The sequence below is a fragment of the Erpetoichthys calabaricus genome, chromosome 2 (genome assembly GCF_900747795.2).
Source record: "Erpetoichthys calabaricus chromosome 2, fErpCal1.3, whole genome shotgun sequence".
Classification (NCBI taxonomy): Eukaryota; Metazoa; Chordata; class Cladistia; order Polypteriformes; family Polypteridae; genus Erpetoichthys; species Erpetoichthys calabaricus.
Genome location: NC_041395.2, coordinates 53,724,515 through 53,744,625, shown reverse-complemented (window position 1 = coordinate 53,744,625; position 20,111 = coordinate 53,724,515). Strand labels below are relative to the sequence as shown.

The 20,111-nt window shown below is 37.4% G+C and overlaps 1 protein-coding gene across 41 annotated transcripts in view; it reads right to left on the bottom strand.

Moving 5' to 3' along the window:
- The window catches only part of ano1a (anoctamin 1, calcium activated chloride channel a), a 380,680-nt gene that overhangs the window by 223,972 nt on the left and 136,597 nt on the right, over positions 1–20,111 (bottom strand). For 29 of the 41 annotated variants that reach the window (XM_051923706.1, XM_051923669.1, XM_051923693.1 and 26 more), the window contains 4 exons: positions 17,795–17,849; positions 13,657–13,708; positions 11,756–11,811; positions 11,476–11,517 (listed from right to left, as the gene is read on the bottom strand). The exons of 9 other annotated variants lie outside the window; for them this stretch is intronic. In XM_051923706.1, coding sequence (XP_051779666.1) covers positions 11,476–11,517; positions 11,756–11,811; positions 13,657–13,708; positions 17,795–17,849 — 205 coding nt within the window. The remainder of the gene's footprint in view (positions 1–11,475; positions 11,518–11,755; positions 11,812–13,656; positions 13,709–17,794; positions 17,850–20,111) is intronic. 3 more of the 41 variants (XM_051923677.1, XM_051923673.1, XM_051923678.1) reach the window with 3 other exon arrangements.

The following is a 20,111-nucleotide window of genomic DNA, read 5'->3' as shown; positions in this document are numbered from 1 at the left end:
GAGAGCTACTTTAACAATGTTCAGATACTTATTGTGCCATTTCTAGTGCATAGATGGTGCACGTCTGACTGAGACTGTGGTGTGAGCAGTCAACACTTCAGTATCATTTCAGTATAAGAATGCACTTTGAATTACTAACAGTCTATAAATATTTTATCAATTATTCTTGGAACAGTAATTAAAAGATTTTTAAAAGTCTAACATAATGCAAAACTGCAATAACCTACCATACCAAAATGTTTATATTACATTTTATAACATGCATCACATCCAAAACTGTTAAATATTAGTAATTTACCTATAATAGTTTGTCCTTAAAATATATATACAAATTTAAAGATATTAAAAAGAATGTAATAAACTATATTGACATTATATAAATGCCATATTTTCAGTTATTTTATCCACTAGCAGAAAAAAATATTATTGCATGTTTATGGTTTACCTATGTATGACCAAAACATGTCATGTCCCCTAAATTAAAGGCAGACCTAAAGTATCCTAAACAGACGACTACTCAACCTTTTCTTGTGTGCTGGCCAGGTGGTGTCAGAGATGTGGCAGCTGAGCAAAGTTTTATAGTCCACCATAGCAGAAGAAACATGAAAGCAAAATGAGATCAACTGTAGGATTCAGTCATGCATAGGAGACAAAACGGGGGACTGGAGATTTATTGTAGTTACCGGGGTAGATATGCGGTACGTGAATTTTTATTCATGAGCCAGATCCATGGTAACCGATATACAGTATATACAGATAGGAAAAAATAAGTACTGGCTTAGCATTAATAAGCTATGTTTTTTATGAATCACATAGGGTGCATTACTTGAAAATATAAACTGATTCTGAACACAGCAATAGTGGGCACGGTTTGCATCTGGGATGCCTGCGCTTTATTTTGGCACTATTTCATGGTTATAAAATGTTATAATTTCTAATCAATATACCGAATTATATTCTTATACCTACATAAATTCATGCTTTTTTCAGGAACGAGTTGCATAAATAAGGAACTAATTGTATAATTAACCGAGATAAAATGCATACTATAAAAAAGTTTTTTGTAACTTGATATACAATTGGGGCGGCACGGTGGCGCAGTGGTAGCGCTGCTGCCTTGCAGTTAGGAGACCCGGGTTCGCTTCCCGGGTCCACCCTGCATGGAGTTTGCATGTTCTCCCCGTGTCTGCGTGGGTTTCCTCCCACAGTCCAAAGACATGCAGGTTGGGTGGATTGGTGATTCTAAATTGGCCCTAGTGTGTGCTTGGTGTGTGGGTGTGTTTGTGTGTGTCCTGCGGTGGGTTGGCATCCTGCCCGGGATTGGTTCCTGCCTTGTGCCCAGTGTTGGCTGGGATTGGCTCCAGCAGACCCCCGTGACCCTGTGTTTGGATTCAGCGGGTTGGAAAATGGATGGATGGATATACAATTTGGCAAAATGATAATGTATTATTGCTAGTATCCTGATTAATATAATATTTATACACTGTTAATACCTGATTACTAAATTTAAAGTGTAAGCAGCATTAGAGCAGTTCAGCATTATCCTGGTTAAATCCCCTCTACTGCATAGATTAGGAAACAGTCTCCTTGTCCTTATCCAACTGTCAGTGAAGACAAAATGTCACACAAATGATTAAAATCTGCTAAAATCAGGATTGACAACCCTGAATCTGAGACATGGCTTCCAGTTTGCTCACCTGTCCACACATTACTTATATTAAATGTGTAGAAATAAATCTTATTAAATAGAAGCCACATAATTAAACCTAATATGTTAAAACTAACTCACAGAGTAAATTTGGCTAGCAATAAATGATTACTTTCGGTGTAAAAGGGAAGAACGTATACTGTTCATAAAGTGAGCCTAAAGCTGAAGGAAAATTGTAGGAATCACCCTATAGAAGCAGAAGACTGTTGTCTTTCTATCAATAACTTTTACTTTACAAGCCTCCACTAATAACATGAGAAATTACAAATACTTCACAGAACAGATATGAGCATACTACATTATCAAATACACATGCTAATCCAAAACAGAAGATATCCTGAAAGATATTAACACCATCAATAGATGTCCTAGAAATCAAAATCTTTTAAAATACTGAAAGATTTGGAGAAGAGGTTTCACAGTTAGCAATCCAACTTGATAGATAGATAGATAGATAGATAGATAGATAGATAGATAGATAGATAGATAGATAGATAGATAGATAGATAGATAGATAGATAGATAGATAGATAGATAGATAGATAGATAGATAGATAGATAGATAGATAGATAGATAGATAGATAGATAGGAAGGATACTTTATTAATCCCAATGGGAAATTCACAAAGAGAAGAATAAGGACTGGCAAAACTTGATTGGCATCAACAAAACAGACAAAGAACAGGTAAATGCTCCTTCAGGGTTGGAAAGTCAAGACAACTGAACCTTAATTAAAAGAAAAAAGCCAGAATGAGAATTAGTGAGAGTGGCATCAGAGTGTTTTTAGACAGCGAAGCAGTCCATCAGGACATTTAAAATGCCGTAAGCTCTGAGCAGTACCAGCGAGTGTTCTGGAGTGTAGATGATCAAGCTGAGGGGTAGTCAAACCTGAAGCAGTGCACAGAAAACACGTTAAGATAGTATCCATTACAAATGGCGTTATAAAATAGCAGCATTTTCATTTATACTTCTTAGTATTTTCTTTATAAAAAAATAAAAACAATAACTGTTTAAAAATGGGTAGATTTTGTTTATTTAAGACTTAACAGTCACTCATTGTGAACTTGAGTTGACCAAGAGGACACAGTGGCTTATTCTTGAAGTGAACCGATTCTCTTACAATAAGTGCAGACAAAGTTGTTCAAATAAAGCAGGCGATACCAGCAGGCTGTGAGCATGGACAATTCATAAAGAGGATAGAGAAAAAGTTAAAGGTGCTCGTATGTCTGAATGTGGCACGTGAACGGGCACCAGAAATGCCAGCATGAATGAATTACAGGAACTAATGCTCCCAGGGGTACAATTTACGTCAGTATTTTGGATGTACAGATAATAAGCTACCGCCAATGAAATGGTTAAATAGACAACTGATGATGAAGTGTCTGACTTACAGAGTAACAGGCATGCTATAATCGGTCACCTAATAACTAACATTTAAGAATAAATGCAATGTTGAAAAAGGCATAGCAGAATGCAACACATACGGCAACTTATTGTGAATGTGAATGTGCTGCAGAAAACAAGGTTTGACTTCAGTGGTCTAAGATAAAAGAAACCCTGCATGACTGGTGAGGGGGGAACAAAATACTGGGTTTAGCAAATAATGTTTTTTCCTGATTCATGCTGATGGTAAAACAAAATATTGGAAAAGGAAAAAAGAAAACATGATTACATTATGCCAGGTGTCAACAGGTATGAGGCAGGCTGCTGCTGCAGTGGTCATGGGATGTTATTTATGTCACCATGGGGTCCTTTTATACAAACACAGTTGACAGTCTGTGTAATGAGGTGGAACGATCTGTTGGGAGCGTAGATCTACCACTAGCTAATTTGAAACGACGTGGATTAGGCAACTGATATCATGTTGAGTTCTAAGCTCAAGGCTTTTTCTAAGGGAAACCAGGGAACCAACATGCTGTTAGGTAGCTGCAGTTAATAAGGTGGCCACAGGGTGTAAAGTTATGCCAGTTATATAGAATCCATGACAAATTAGTTATCAAGGTCCTTAACCTGCAACTGCTGAGCGCTTTGAGTAGTGAGAAAAGCGCTATATAAATGCAAAGTATTATTATTATTATTATTATTATCTGTCAAACAAGCCATCTTTCAAAAGTATATACAGAAATGGGACTGAAAACATTTGTCTAAACTATTCAATTGGTATAAGAAATGACAACTAATGACAGTTACACATAATTTGTGTAAAACAGCAAAACACAAAAATTCAAAATGCATTTTAATAATAAAATAAAAAAATAAAAAAGTGGTTTTCCAAGGGTTAAAACAGCAACTGGGTGCCTGCCACTATGATTTAAGTGTGTGAAATTGAGCTCTCTTATTAAAGTTTTAAATGACTAATGAGATGATGGTTTGCCTTAAAACTTGAATTATACTGCCACATTCTCAAATTCACTTAATCCAATTCAGGGTTGTGCTGCTATCCCAGCAGTAGAGGCCACAAATTATCTACTTTTACAGGGTGTCAAGTCCACACACACACACACACACACACACACACACACACACAAACACATACTGTGGGTCAACTTTGAATTGCCAGCTAACCTAAGGCACATCTCTGGGATGTGAGAGGAAATTCAGAGTACCTGGAGAAATACCTAAGTAGGAATAAAGAGAATGTGCAAACTACATACAAACAATTATTAGGGTTTATGAAATTTGCAAATCATTGCACTCCATTTTCATTTACATTTTACACAGCATCTCAACATTCAGAGCTTAAAGCGTTAATATTCCAAATGACAAGTCTTACAGGATTTATCTGGAATGTGCACGCAAACTGTTTGGCCAACTGTCATTTGTCTCATAGTTAAGCAAACAGAAATTCTTTTTAGCTCTTTAAGCCAATGTTTGTGCTGCTCCTTACACATAACAATGAACATGAATATTGTTGGCAAATATTTCCGCTTAAGAGGGTGACAGATCATTTGTCTATTGACTGAATTCAACTGCGGTTGAGGTATATGATTTATTATGATTTAATAAATATTGATTACATTATGATTTAATAAATAGTGTTAGTGTCAGGTTAGATTTTGGTTTCCTATGAGCCTTAACTGGACAGAGATGGACTAACAGATGAGTGAACTTAATAGAATATTTGAATAGCTGGTAAACTGTTATATACAAAACGGCACATACAGTAGATGATCTGCAATACCATGCATTTGTTAAAGTCGTTTATAAAAGCGCACATATTGAAAACACAGCGGTGGGTCTGTAGTCACACTTCCTTCATAAGTTGCACACTGCCATGCACTTTGTTTCTATAGAAGCTAAAGTTCATGAACATTCGATACTTGTACAAAAATGTCTCTTGACGATAGTGGACTGATCTTTTCACTGTTTATAGATCAGACACATGACAGTCAAACAAGAGGCGACCATTGTACTCATACAGTCCACATTTATTTTTAATAATACTGGTTAAGGCATAGTCACCTCAAGACACTCTAAACCTTGTATTGGGGGGTGGGAATTCGGTCAGAGAATATGTCCACATTTATTTTTAATAATACTGGTTAAGGCATAGTCACCTCAAGACACTCTAAACCTTGTATTGGGGGGTGGGAATTCGGTCAGAGAATATGCTTGCAAGACTCTCACGGTGTTTTAGCACCTTGTCACAAGCCCATGCCTAAATAAAATAAATGAAAGACAAATTAAGACAACTAAATTTGCTTTTCTGCTGTGAAAAAGCAATTTCACGAGTAAGTTGTGGAAAGAATTGCAGAAGTAAACAGGGAAAATAAAATAAAAAAAGCATGTATGGCAATGGTGAGCATTAAGACTATATTCAGACAGGCATGTGAAAGAACTTCTGAATTTTTCCAAGTATACTGTAGATGCCACAAGTAGCTAGAAATATTCTAGAGCAATTTTGGTCCATGTTGACTTGAGAGCACCATATAGTTCCTGCAGATTTTTTGGCCACACATTCAAGCTTCCAAATCCACTGTTCTACCTCATGACAGATACAAAATTGAGATTTGGGGACTGTGACGGCCATTGGAATATACAGTCACTGTCAAATGTGTTGAAGGACTTTGAGATCACGTGTGCTTTGTGACATAGTGCACTACCAAGCTGTTAGTATCTATCTGAAAAAAGGATTAAGCTCTATCATCTGTTGCATTCAAATGAAGATCAGTAGGATATTTTTTGAGGCCTACTAGGTGCCAAGAAAGCATTCTCACAACATGTCACTACTGCCAACATCATCTCTACTGAAGGCACAAAGTATAGTCAACCCATAATGACCTAATCATAGTTTACAAGTTAGAGGGTTATATAGTCTATTATCAGGTGAACTACTATCTTAACACAGAATTTCTGTCTTCCTTAACTTAGTTTCCAGCTGCAACATACAGATATGAGTCTTATCACACTAGGTGACATTTTTCCAACCTTGACCTTTCTGGTTTTAGTGGTCTACACCGACTATGGCCTCATCTACCCATTCTTAGCTGACTGAAGTAGAAACCAGCACGGTCTTCTGCTGTTCTTTTCCATTAACTTTAATATCTGATGTGCTATACATTCAGAGACTCCATCCTTTAACACCACCGTTATACGATACATACTGCCTTTCTGTTAGCTTGAACTAATCTTGCCATTCTCATTCTCTTTTTACCATAGAACTACTGGCTACTGGTTGTAAGCTCCGAAATCCCGGGAGTTCAGCTCTTTTTGAGATGTTTGAACCACCTCGTTTGGCATCAACAATCATACTACAGTCAAAGCCACTTACATCACGTGTGTCTTGTCCATTTGGAGGCGAGGTCATATGACAACCAAAAAACTTAACCAAGTATGCATGCCATATATTAAGCATCAGCTATGTGATGGACTGGAGGAACATATAAATCGCTCTTAACAAGCAAGCGCTCCTAAAAGTGGTCACCGAGTGTACACCTATATTTCTTTTGATATACAATTTTTGTTATTATTTGTTGTTTTTTTGGCAATTAGTGTAAACTGCTCTAGTAGTTAGGGGCTTTATACTAATAAATTGAAGCTGAAACTTTGCAATTAGCCATGTTAAAATGTAATAATATATACATGAACAAAAAGACTACTATAAATCAACTATTAAAATACCAGAAAACAACTATTGAATTACTAAATCGACTTCTGTCCCTCCATTGGTTTTCTAAATGCGCTTGTTCCTGCTAGGAAGACATTAAAATATGTTCAGATTTACTTTTTTTTTTTTTTCCTGCATTAATATTAGTAGTAGTGGTGTCAAACACATAAAAACAACTTCACGTAAGCCCTTTAACAGAAAAAAAATCAAAAAAGTAAAAACAAAGATTTTAATACTCACTATGGGTGCTATATTGTATCATTTTTATTTAACAAATCCTAGTTTTGAACATTCAGATTTTGTTTTGAATAATTTCTGAGCATTATTCTGCACATTTTTCATAGCCACTGCCATATTGTTGCCAGCAATGGCTCCCATTACTAGTCCCACAAGCCAGTGAATGAGTGGTGTTCGAGGTCTCTGCATGGTCAGTACAAAAGATGGCAGAATGCCCAGCCTCATGCCTAGACTTTTGATTATAAATAAAATCACAGTAGTGACAGTTGCAACAAAACACCATAAGGTATAATTAGGCAACATCTTCATTTGAATTCTGGCTTTGCATTTAGTTTAGTATCTAGGATTTTGGTAAAGAAATTATTCTGGCTGTGTGTAACAGACCCATATATAATGGTTCATCTTCTGTTTTGACCCTAAAGAAGCAGGTATTTAGTCTCTTATGTTAATTATTTCACAGGTCACTTACTTCAAAATGGACAAGTTAACAGTAGCAGGGCAAATCCTAACAACGTATACAGGGCCAATTCAGATTTGCCAGACCAAGATTTCTATGAGACATCAGCACTATACAAAATTGTATGGGTATATGTGAAGTATTTATTGCATACTTGTAAGAGCCACAATTACCACTCTTTGCAAAGAGGTATAGCAGATGATCATCTTCTTGTAAAATACATTTATTTTTCTGGTACAGTATGTTTCTGAACTAAATAAGCCTCGGTTTGTCATCTGACACACTCGTGTCCTTTCCCCACTGAGTATTCACTGGTACCATGATATGCACCAAATCCAACAACACTGAAATAAGTGGGTTAGAAAGTATGCTGTTAGAGAAGTTACAGAGTTCACCTCATCTGGTGTCTAATTTCTCTTATTTATGTATTCTAATGTCTGACACCTCAGTGTGGAAAAATTCATGCAGTGCAAATTTTCAAGCATTTAAGTGGTAGAAAAAAATATTGTTGAAGATATTGTTCTCCTCACTGATGGTTGCTCATTAAAATGACAAATAGTGCTAAAATGCTGAACTAAGCTATACACTGTATTTAAAAATATATGTACTCCATAATTTATATGGCCATACATTTCTGTTTTAATAAGCAAAGTATGAAGTAAAAACCTTTAAAGAATTCCTTTAAATTAACATTCCAAAAATAAGTAGCAATTCATAAAGTATAAACATACATAATTTTAATCTATATTATATAAATGTGAAATAAGATAGCTTGGTGCACTTTAGTACCGTAAATGCTACAGTTCCTGTTTAAAAAGAAGGTGATGATGTCAAGAAGACAAGACACAGGAACAGTGAAGTCTTATTTTTGCACTTTCAGCGTTCCAAGTTTCACAGGAGCGTTTAACTTGGCAGGACTTGCTCTTAGCCCAAATGGTGTCATTCACATAAGCAGAAAATCAAAATGAAGAAACGCAGAAGCTGCGGACTTCCTTTGCATGTCTTTCCTCAACCACAGTAAGGCTGGGTAGACAAGTCGATCTAAAATATTTGTATGCAATAGGCAGTGTAAAACACCTTCATTGTTAGCTACATTTCCTGATGCACTTCAGATGGCTTATGGCACTTTATAAACAACAATTAAAATGGTTGTGCCGTTACATTCTCTCATTTTCAATGTTTTGTAAAGTTGATATGCTATTTACAACAGGACTGAATGGACATGAGGCAGCGACTGCAGCTTTGTATATCTCGTGTGTAACATCTGCTGCACCTGTGTGTGGGCACATTGGTTTTCAAAACACTGTGAGGCATCCTGAAAAACCGAAATACCACCATTGGAAACCAACCAACCAACCACATGTTTGGGGAAGAAAAGCACACTTCTCGTTCATTAAAAAATAGTTCCATTCTCTAATGATTTACATAATGTTTTAAAAACGTACTACTACTTAAAAGTTAAACGTAAAAACGAAACAAAGAAGAGGTCATAGTTTCATAGTTGTATTAGGCATTTACTCAACATATACCTCAAATCTGAATGCGTAAGCAAATACATACAAATGCAGAACCAGCAGTTCTATGCTCAGAATTGCCATCCCTTTTATGACTCATTTCTCCTATTTAAAACAAACACAAACTATTATTTTCCATCTATGTATTCATTATAAAAAGCACTTACTCCAGGTCTGGGTAGGGGCAGGGGGGGATAGCACAATAGAGAATTACCGTCAATCACAAGACTTAAAATAGCAAGTTAAGGAAATGTGCATAAATGAGACTTAAGATCTATGCCTTCAAGTGACTTGATCAATCTGTCTTAACATTAAAACTTCTGTCCTACTTTCTGTAACAGAAGCCTGCACTTCTTCCATTAACTGGCAGCACATTTGCCCATTTCAAGTATAAATCACAGAGAGGATAGCAGCAGAGTCCATAGACCCAAGAAGGTCTCTGCATAGAGAAGAAGCAACTACTCTGTGTCTATGCTGTAGAAATCAGCGGACAAATATAATCAGAACACCAACTTGTCCAGGTAGTCATGCACTTCGTTATCACTATTAAAAAAGTGATAATGGTCCCCAAAACAAGGGACCCTCATCTTGTAAATAACCTGCTTCCTAATACAACCACCCTGGTCAATTTGATACTTGTATATAGGGGGGGCGGTGAAGGAGTAAGTAAGTCAACCACCCCCCCCTAATATATATACATATATTTATTCATGGCATTCGTAGTCTGAATCACAATCTGATTGTATGGGTGGTTTCCTACCAGGTAACGCTTGTGGTTGGTCAGCAAGTCGGCTAACATCTGCCATGGTGCCCTCTTTCAGTTGTGAGAAGCAGATCATAGAATGGTTGAAATAGTTTTACTGTCAAATAATGCAAAGAGTACGAGACACGTGTTTCGCCCTAATTCTGGGCTCATCAGGCGTACACACTCACTGCATTCCCAAGTGTTACCTGGTAGTTAACCACGCATACAATCAGATTGTGATTCAGACTACAAATGCCATGAATGTAATTACCCCGATCTACATGCTGTCAAATGAACGAATGACACGCCGTGGTGCAACGTTAGGGGCTTCACCTCTAGCGCTGATGTTCGAGTTTCGATTCCCGAGAGGGAATGCAGTGAGTGTGTACACCTGATGAGCCCAGAATTAGGGCGAAACACGTGTCGCGTACTCTTTGCATTATTTGACAGTAAACTATTTCAACCATATTATATACACACACACACTGTATATACAGTATATACATACCTACCAGTAACGGCACACTGCATGAATCCATTTGACTTGAGCATTCCTAGTTTTCATTCTCTTTCTCTGTAGTTTAGCATTCTTTTGCTCAGAGGTTGATGCGAATGCTGCTTCCCGAGCAGCTCATCTTTTCTCCACCCTAGCGGCCTACTACTTCTGTTCTTTCGTCAGCATATTTTCACATTAAAACTAATTAAGTCAGTTTTTGTGTTGCAATTACTTAGTATGTTTTCCTTAATTTTTCACTTAAGCTGGCACTTAAGTGTTCAATCTGCCTCAAGAATGATTTAAAATATGAAGAGGTAGGAGAAGTGACGGCGAAGATGAGTAGGGATGAGAATGGCACCCGTACGCATGTGCCGCAGGGCTGCCCTGCGGGCCACTGCCAATAGTTGATTCTACAATAAAATACAATAAAAATAAAAAGAGGAATAACCTTGGAGGTCAATCATCACCCCCAAAAGCGGATAGTAGACGTCATGTAGTATATGTTTACCAAACTTCAGGCCAATAGTTCAAAAGGTTTGAGAGCTACAAGTGATTTAAAATCCTGGACAGACAAACAGCCAGCCACGGTAGCGTATTATATATAAAGATTATGTAAGGTGCGTTATATTTTCAGTGTGGTTATCACACAGACTCTTGGGGTGGTGTCACATCTTGCATATTGTGCTATCAATTTCAAATTCCACTATTGCAATATTTAAAAGTCTAACAAGACAAGACAAATTAATAGCACTTGATTCCTTGGCAACAGCTTCAATCATTCATTAAGCAGTAGTTGGACTTGTCAAAAATTTGTATAAAACAGTAAATCTTGCACTCCTCATAAAGTCCTGCAAAAAACTCATATGAAAGTGATTTTGTAGGCTACAGAAATCCCTTTCTTTGAAGCAATTAATCTATGTTATTATCCCACCAAAATGAACACATGCAGTAGAAGAACAAAGCAAATATTATTCTAGTCACACTGTAGCTGAATATAAAGGTGCACGATGAGCAATGGAAATACACAAAACCTTATTTTAGAGGGCTTTGATTTTTTTTTTTTTTTAAAGAAAGTCTTTTATGTTTTTTTATATGAAATGATCTTTTCAGCATGGAGTCCAAACAATCATTTAATTAAAAGAATGTGTAAGCAGAAGTGAATCCTGGCAAACTAAACACTTAAACATGAATGAGGTGACTGTTTACCTTACCTTTCTGTCATTTTGTTCTGTATCATCTCCTTCACAGTCACCCTGTAGATGACAAGCCGGTTAATTTTACTAAGTTAAACAGAAATTAACCACATATGAGAAGAAATAATGTAGAAGCAAACAATACTGGACACTAGATCTGTTTTATCAAGAACGTTACTGTATCGCGTTAATATTAGGAATACAAAATTATTTAAAAGAAGGCATAAAAACCACTCGTCTGTATGGACACGTTACACCAATGCAAATTTAACAGTGTCGGTACAAAAATGCAACTTACATCATGTAAGGGATACGCTGCAGTATAAACACCATTGGCAAGAAGGCTGGTAATCCCTAAAAAAAAAAATTGATATTTAAAAAAAAAAAAAAAAATTACAAATGCAGAACTGCTTTCCTATAATAAAGCAAAGACAAATCATTAGCTGCATCTAAAACATTATAGCAAGGGTCTCAAACTCCTGGACAGCCATGGTAGCCATAGGTTTTCTGTTAATCTTTTAATTATAAGCTAATTATTGAGGGCAAAGAGCAGACCTTTTGTTGGCTAAATTCTGCTCCTTTCTTTTGAAGATTAAAAAAACCCTTCATTTCTGCCTTTTTCCATTTGTTATTATTTCAACAGTAAGCTGTAGGTAAAAACAGAAGTGATCCACAGAACATCTGAAGGATATTCACAGAAATCATTCATTGCATTTATATAGCATTTTTCTCAGTATTGAAAGCCCATTACAAAGAGAGTGGGGAGCCTCTTCACCTAGCACGAATGTGTAGCACCCACTTGGATGATGCGATGGCAGCCGTTTTTGTGCCAGTATCCTCCCCACACATTACATATTAGGGGGTGACAGAGATAGTAACCAATTAGAGACAGGGGGTATTTAGGTGGGCAGAATAGACAAGGCTATTATAGGTAGTTTAACCAGGACATTGGGGAAACTCCCTACACTTTTCAAAGGATACCCAGGGATCTTTATTTAGCACAACGGTTTTAGGCCTCAAGTGAAGGATAGTGCCACGTTTTACAGCACAGTGCCCTCATCACTGCACTGCAACATTGGGATCCACACACAGACCACAGGGTTGGTGCCCTCTGATCGCCTTACTAACCTCTTTATGCAGCAGCCCAACTTTTCCTAGATAGTCGTCCATCCAAGTACAGGCCAGGCACAAACATGCTTAGCTTCAGTTGGATTACCTGCTCTGAAGTGCATGTGGTAAAGTCTACAATATTATAAAATGTATGGTGTTGGAGAACATACCATTCTCAAACCTCCATAATCCAATTCAAGGTCATAAATGGCACTGAATCAATCACAGCATTAGCAAACACAAAGCAAGAATTACTCTTGCCCAGGGCACTAGTCCATTGCAGTGCATACTCACAGGGTTGAATCAGGAAGTTCAGAGAAACCAGAAGATACTCAGACAGACATGAGAAGAATGTGGAAACTCCACACCGACAATGTGTGGGCGCGGAGCTTGAACCAGCGTTGAATCTGGACGCACTGGTGTGCTTTGGTTAGATATGCCTGCTACACATTCCCTGTCTCTAACCATTAGCTTACTCAGTCAGACCTCACCCTATATCAGAGTTAGGGAGCGTCAAGTTGTGTTTAGTCAAGCAGTATCCTAATTTAGACTAGAAATTGTTCCCATTTATCTATAAAGTGAGTAAAAAGATGGGGGCAAGCAATCAGATTCCTGTAAACTTTGTTCAGACTGGCCTGTTCAGAAGAAGCAAAAATATAACAAAACAAACAACAGATTCACTGAGGCCAGAAAACTTGGAGCATAGCCATGAATCTCACTTTCTTCTAAAATAATAAAGATACAAAGGCTATCCAAAAAAAACCCCCCCAAAACTCCCAATAGCATCCATATGACAAATACTACACGTTAAACACCAAAATGTGCTCTTTATGCTTTTCAGAGAACTTCAGGACAACTGCTCTTAACACACTTAATTATTTACTCAACTAATTACTCCACCTTTTAACTCACCATATGAAAGAGGTAACCCTCACAGTTATCTATGGTGATACATTACTTCTATAAAGAAAGCCGCGCTGGTTAACATAGTGAAAAGTAAATCTGAGGCTACTTGTGTGTTTCCCTTCTGGTATTCCATTCCTTTCATGATCTCAGCTCAGAGACAAAGTTTCATTAAAGGTGTCTTACCCATGCTGTATTTCGCTTTAGTACAAGTTATCCTCTTCAATATTTCATAAACCTAACAGAGACAAGAAAAAGAAGTTGTAAGTATTCACAGGACACACTATCCTTTTCGTCTCAAGCTGATCCTTGTATGAACTAATCAGACAGTCTCATGTCAAATGGCTCTTATGTCAGCACCCATTTTAACCTTTTCTCAAATGCAATGTATAAAAAATGTTATATATAACCTTTCTAATGGCTCATCATGATACAAAATTGTATTAGACACATTCAAGATATGCATGGCTGAACTAGTCAACAGACTAAATGATCTAAACACGTTTCAGGAACAAATTAAAAAAAAAAAAAAAATCACATTCTATATATGTTTCTATCCTGGGCCCGTCACAAATGTACAGTATCTCACAAAAGTGAGTACACCCCTCACATTTGTGTAAATATTTTATAACACTGGAGATATGACACTTTGATACAATGTAAAGTAGTCAGTGTACAGCGTGTATAACAGTATAAATTTGCTGTCCCCTCAAATTAACTCAACACACAGCCATTAATGTCTAAATCGCTGGCAACAAAAGCGAGTATACCCCTAAGTGAAAAATGTCCAAATTGTGCCCAAAGTGTCAATATTTTGTGTGGCCACCATTATTTTCCAACACTGCCTTAACACTCTTCGACATGGAGTTCACTACAGCTTCACAGGTTGCCACTGGAATCCTCTTCCACTCCTCCATGATGACATCACGGAGCTGGTGGATGTTAGAGACCTTGCGCTCCTCCACCTTTCATTTGAGGATGCCCCACAGATGCTCAATAGGGTTTAGGTCTGGAGACATGCTTGATCAGTCCAGCACCTTTACCCTCAGTTTCTTTAGCAAGGTAGCGGTTGTCTTGGAGGTGTGTTTGGGGTTGTTATGTTGGAATACTGCCCTGTGGCCCAGTTTCCAAAGGGAGGGGATCATGCTCTGCTTCAGTATGTCACAGTACATGTTAACTGTAGCTCCCCAGTGCTAGCAGCACTCATGCAGCCCCAAACCATGACACTCCCACCACCATGCTTGACTGTAGGCAAGACACACTTGTCTTTGTTCTCCTTACCTGGTTGCGGCCACACACATTTGGTTCAGATGGTGTCAAGCAAGTTTATCTTGGTCTCATCAGACCACAGGACATGGTTCCAGTAATCCATGTCTTTAGTCTGCTTGTCTTCAGCAAACTGTTTGCAGGCTTTCTTGTGCATCATCTTTAGAAGAGGCTTCCTTTTGGGACGACAGCCATGCAGACCAATTTGATGCAGTGTGCAGCGTATGGTCTGAGCACTGACAGGCTGACCCCCCACCCCTCCAACCTCTGCTGCAATGCTGGCAGCAATCATACGTCTATTTTCAAAAGACAACCTCTGCATATGACGCTGGGCATGTGCACTTAGCTTCTTTGGTCGACCATGGTGAGGCCTATTCTGAGTGGAACCTGTACTGTTAAACCATTGTATGATCTTGGCCATTGTGCTGCAGCTCAGTTTCAGGGTGTTGGCAGTCTTCTTATAGCCAAGGCCATCTTTATGTAAAGCAACAATTCTTTTTTTCAGATTCTCAGAGAGTTCTTTGCCATGAGGTACCATGTTGAACTCCCAGTGACCAGTATGAGAGAGCGTGAGAGCGATAACACCAAATTTAACACACCTGCTCCCCATTCACACCTGAAACCTTGTAACACTAATGAGTCACATGACACCGGGGAGGGAAAATGGCTAATTGGGCATAATTTGGACATTTTTCACTTAGGGGTGTACTCACTTTTGTTGCCAGCGGTTTAGACATTAATGGCTGTGTGTTGAGTTAATTTGAGGGGACAGCAAATTTATACTGTTATACAAGCTGTACACGGACTACTTTACATTGTATCAAAGTGTCATATCTTCAGTCTTGTCCTAGGAAAATATATAATAAAATATTTACAAAAATGTGAGGGGCGTACTCACTTTTGTGAGATACTGTATATGCATTTATGGACTATGGGCAGGTTAATGGAGTTGCACAGAATCAAGGAATGAAATCAGCGGTGCAGACTGAATCAACAACAACATTTATTTATATAGCACATTTTCATACAAAAAGTAGCTCAAAGTGCTTTACATAATGAAGAAAAGAAGAATAAAAGACAAATAAGAAATTAAAAAAAGACAACCTTAGTTAACAAAAAAAGGAGTAAGGTCCGATGGCCAGGGTGGACAAAAAAAAAAAAAAAAAACTCCAGAAGGCTGGAGAAAAAAAATAAAATCTGTAGGGGTTCCAGGCCATGAGACCGCCCAGTCCCCTTTGGGCATTCTACCTAACATAAATTAAATAGTCCTCTTTGTAGTTAAGGTTCTCACGGAGTCACTTGATGCAGCATCACTTGGGTTTAAAGCCACTTGACCAAACTGTGGAAGCCATTTTTTTTCCTGGCTATCGATTTCACAAAGAGAAACAGAATAACATACAAAGAAAGTCAAAAAACTGTACTACTCTACATTTTCTATCAGACACATATTGAATATTAATGGTGTTTACCATTTATTACTAGTAGTGTTGCAAACACCTTATTTTTTATATAGCAAATTTCTATGGAGAATCCATCCATGGCACCAAACAAGTACAAGGCCAAAATATAAAATATTCATTTCCAGTTGAAGCATTGACAGGTTAAGTAATTTGCCCAGGATCAAACTGGACAACTTTTTGTTAAAATTCCAATGTGATCTCCACCAGGCCATAATGCTTACATGTTTTTAAACTGATAAATCGCTCTACACATCAGGGATTACACTACACAAGAAAATCCAAAGCTGAACTCATTTGCTTCCCAGGTGGAACATTTTACATGACTGTCCTTCAAAGTTGAAGTTCAAAATTCTGTTACCTCAATTAGCCAAGCTGTAACATAGCACTGACCAAGCACTTCATTCAAATATTAAATAAATAACCAGATCAGACAGAATTGACACTTTTGTGATGGCACTGTTTTTAGAGGAATGAGATACACAGTTGATGTTTTTTTTTTCCCCCATCACCTCCCCCAAAAAATTGGAGCTATTCAATAATCACATTTTGGTGGCTAAGTTTCAGATCAATAAGGTCATTACATGATTTCCAAAATGCTGTTTCTCCCATGAAGTCTCGATTGTGTCAAAGTAATTGGTCGTCCATCCGTGAAGTCTCGATCGTTCGTGTTGAAGCAATGAGCTTCAGCGAAGTCTGTCATGCTGAAGCTTGTGGTTTCGTAAAGTCTCAAACATATCTAAGTACGTTTTTCCCCGACTAGTCCACAGAGTGTTGGAGGGTTTCAAACAGAAACCTAATGATTACATCCAGTACTGAATATCCTGAAATGCTGGTACCATAACATTTAAAATTTTTAATGTTTGGTACTTTTCCAATACCGGTACACTGCGCAACCCTGGCACTGATAACTAACTACAGCCATTATAAAAACATTGCAATTAAGCTTGAACAGAGAACAAACTGATAGATCAAACAGTATAATTCAAAGACCAAAAGGCAAAAATACTTCCAGTGTAGAGAAAATTAAAGTTTGTTATTATACAGTAGTTATCTATAATAGTTAATTACCAGTAACACAGACAACAAAAAAAAAAACAAAAACAAACAGGAATGGCCACATATTCAAAAACTGAAGGATCTAAAAATAAATTGAAACAGTTGCTTTTTCCTCTTATAGGATTTAAACACCAAGGTCCTATCAAGGATTTCAACTGGAGTTTTCCAGGAGGTCTTTTGGGAATGCTGCTGTAACAGTAGAAAATAAAAATATACAAAGAGACTTCTTTTAGGGCAGGTAAGATACCTCCATTATTACAGCTGTAAATATATTAAGTACTTTTGCCCAACCAAGCTTTAATCTTCAAAAAGAAATGAAGTATCGTTATTCTTCAGGGGATAACACTTGGTGGAAGATTGGATTTCGAAAGGTCTACAAATCAAGCCAATTAACACCCAAAGCAGAAAGCCAAAGACTGAAGCATGAAACACATTTTAATTAAGGAAAAAATGAACATGCTTAACTCCCTGTTGAATTTGCATGCTGAAAAGTACTGGCATAACACAGTGTGTGTGCAAAATCAAATTAACCGGGTACTTACAATTGTACTTCTGGTTTTGCTATCAAAAAAGGATTCTCTGTCTGTTAAATCAAACCTGTTAAAATAAAATATTTACAAACAAAATCACAATCTTGGCTGAATATGGCATGTAAGAATTTAGAGATAAATTACAATCATATTCTTGAACTGCTTTGTGGCCAAAACAGATCAATGTTTGAAGCCAAGAACCTTCCTGCATGTGCCTACTAGGAAGAGAAACAAAGTGTACATACTGGTAAAAGGGTGTCTGTGATTAAAATGTAAGCAAAGTGTGGTACTTTCTTAAAGGTTTCTCACGTTTTAAGAAAATGTGTCCACTTAGATGTGCCATTATCTGTTTGTTGCAAAACAATGCTATAAATATGTCATCAAAGCAATAAATGTTGAATGGGGTAATGCCACTAGTCTTGTAGAGACTTTAATAATTTGGGAATGAATGATGTTCATCCATCTTTCCTCCAAGTCTGCTCATTTAAACATAGGCTTAGAAGGAATAGCCTGCCAGAATCCTTGGCTCCAAAGCAGTAATCAAACCCTAATCAGACATCATTAAATCTGAATCACGTTTACAAACACATCCACATTTGCACCAGGCCAAGCTGCTAACTAGCCTTAGGCCCAGATCTCTAGAATGTAGAAGGAAACTGAATTACAGAGTGAGAAACCCACAGAAATGATGTGCAAAATGCACAACCTCCATACAGCAGGATGAAATTTAAAACCTGGGGCATCTGAATGAGGTGCAGACATTAAAAGAATGGCATTAGTTTCAGACTGGAGTGCCTGGAGTCATGTTATTGCTGCGCTCTCAGAAAGAAAACTATAAGTGAGTAGTAATTTTCCATATAAGAAAATACCAAATAAGAATTTGACTTGCATAAGGTAAAAGCTGTACATGCAACAAATGTCTTTCATATTTTGGCATACAAGCTTATGTTTTCTGAACCTGCTTTTTGTCTTAGAGAGTTGTGTTGAGTAGGGGACCTTCAGGGCAGCAAAAAAAAAAGGCTCTGAACTGAATTCTAGTCCATTTCAGAGGTCATTCACACACTCATCCATATTTAGATGTACCATTAAAACTAACATGAACATAAAATTATTTGTATCTGCTTTAAAACCTTTTAACCTAATATCTTTTAACATTATGTACTTTAGGTTTGTAACTGCCACTTGATTAATCCCCGAACATCTTTTAGGCTAAAAGGAATAAATTTTTCTATAATAGCAATATATTTCAGTATACATATTTAAAAAACAGGTTCACACTCTCTCTATATATATTATGGAGTCAGGAAGATCCCTTACCTGGATGGGAGGCCTTGAGGGAACAAAGCCACCACGATTGGACTCAAAACCTTCCCTCATCATGAAAGAAGAGGACAAGGAAGGACTGTCCCCAGTTCCTGAATGGGCACTGATAAGGGAGGGTTGCTGCCATCGAGCACCCGGGATTGAATGACCATTCTCCAGGGACAGTCCTTCCCTGTCCTGTTCTTTCATGATTAGAGAACGTGTTAAGTCCGATCAGGGTGGCTTTATGTTCCCTCGGGGCATCCTGTCCAGGTAAGGGATCTTTCTGACCAGGACACCGATCCATCCTGTGTGCTTTCTAGTATATTTTATACACACATCCTCTCACTGTTGCCCCTATGGAGAAAGAACTTAGTAACTCTGCTCTCCTATTTCATGGGAAGGGTGACAATAAGATCTACCAATAAATGGCCTAAAGACTGGCTTCTGTTGAGACAAAAAAGACATCCCGAGATGTACAAAAACCTTAAATATTAAAAATAATCAATACCCACTGTCCAATGCATATAAAATATAAGCCAACTTCAACATATCCACTTTCTCATGTACAATACAATACAATACAGTTTATTTTTGTATAGCCCAAAATCACACAGGAAGTGCCGCAATGGGCTTTAACAGGCCCTGCCTCTTGACATCCCCCCAGCCTTGACTCTCTAAGAAGACAAGGAAAAACTCCCAAAAATACCTAGTAGGTAAAAATGGAAGAAACCTTGGGAAAGGCAGTTCAGAGAGAGACCCCTTTCCAGGTAGATTGGGCGTGCAGTGGGTGTCAAAAGAAGGGGGTCAATACAATACAGTACAGTACACAGAACAATTTCTCAATATAGTAAGAAATAAATAAATAAAATAAAAAAAAATATATATATAAATTTTAGAAGTACAGAGCAGAATTTAACAGTAGATGATATATCCCATAATAAGATTTGTGACATATAACTTCATCAATAAAAAAAATACAAGCTTGTGATTCATCATTCATTCCATTCTTAAATCACAACCTAAA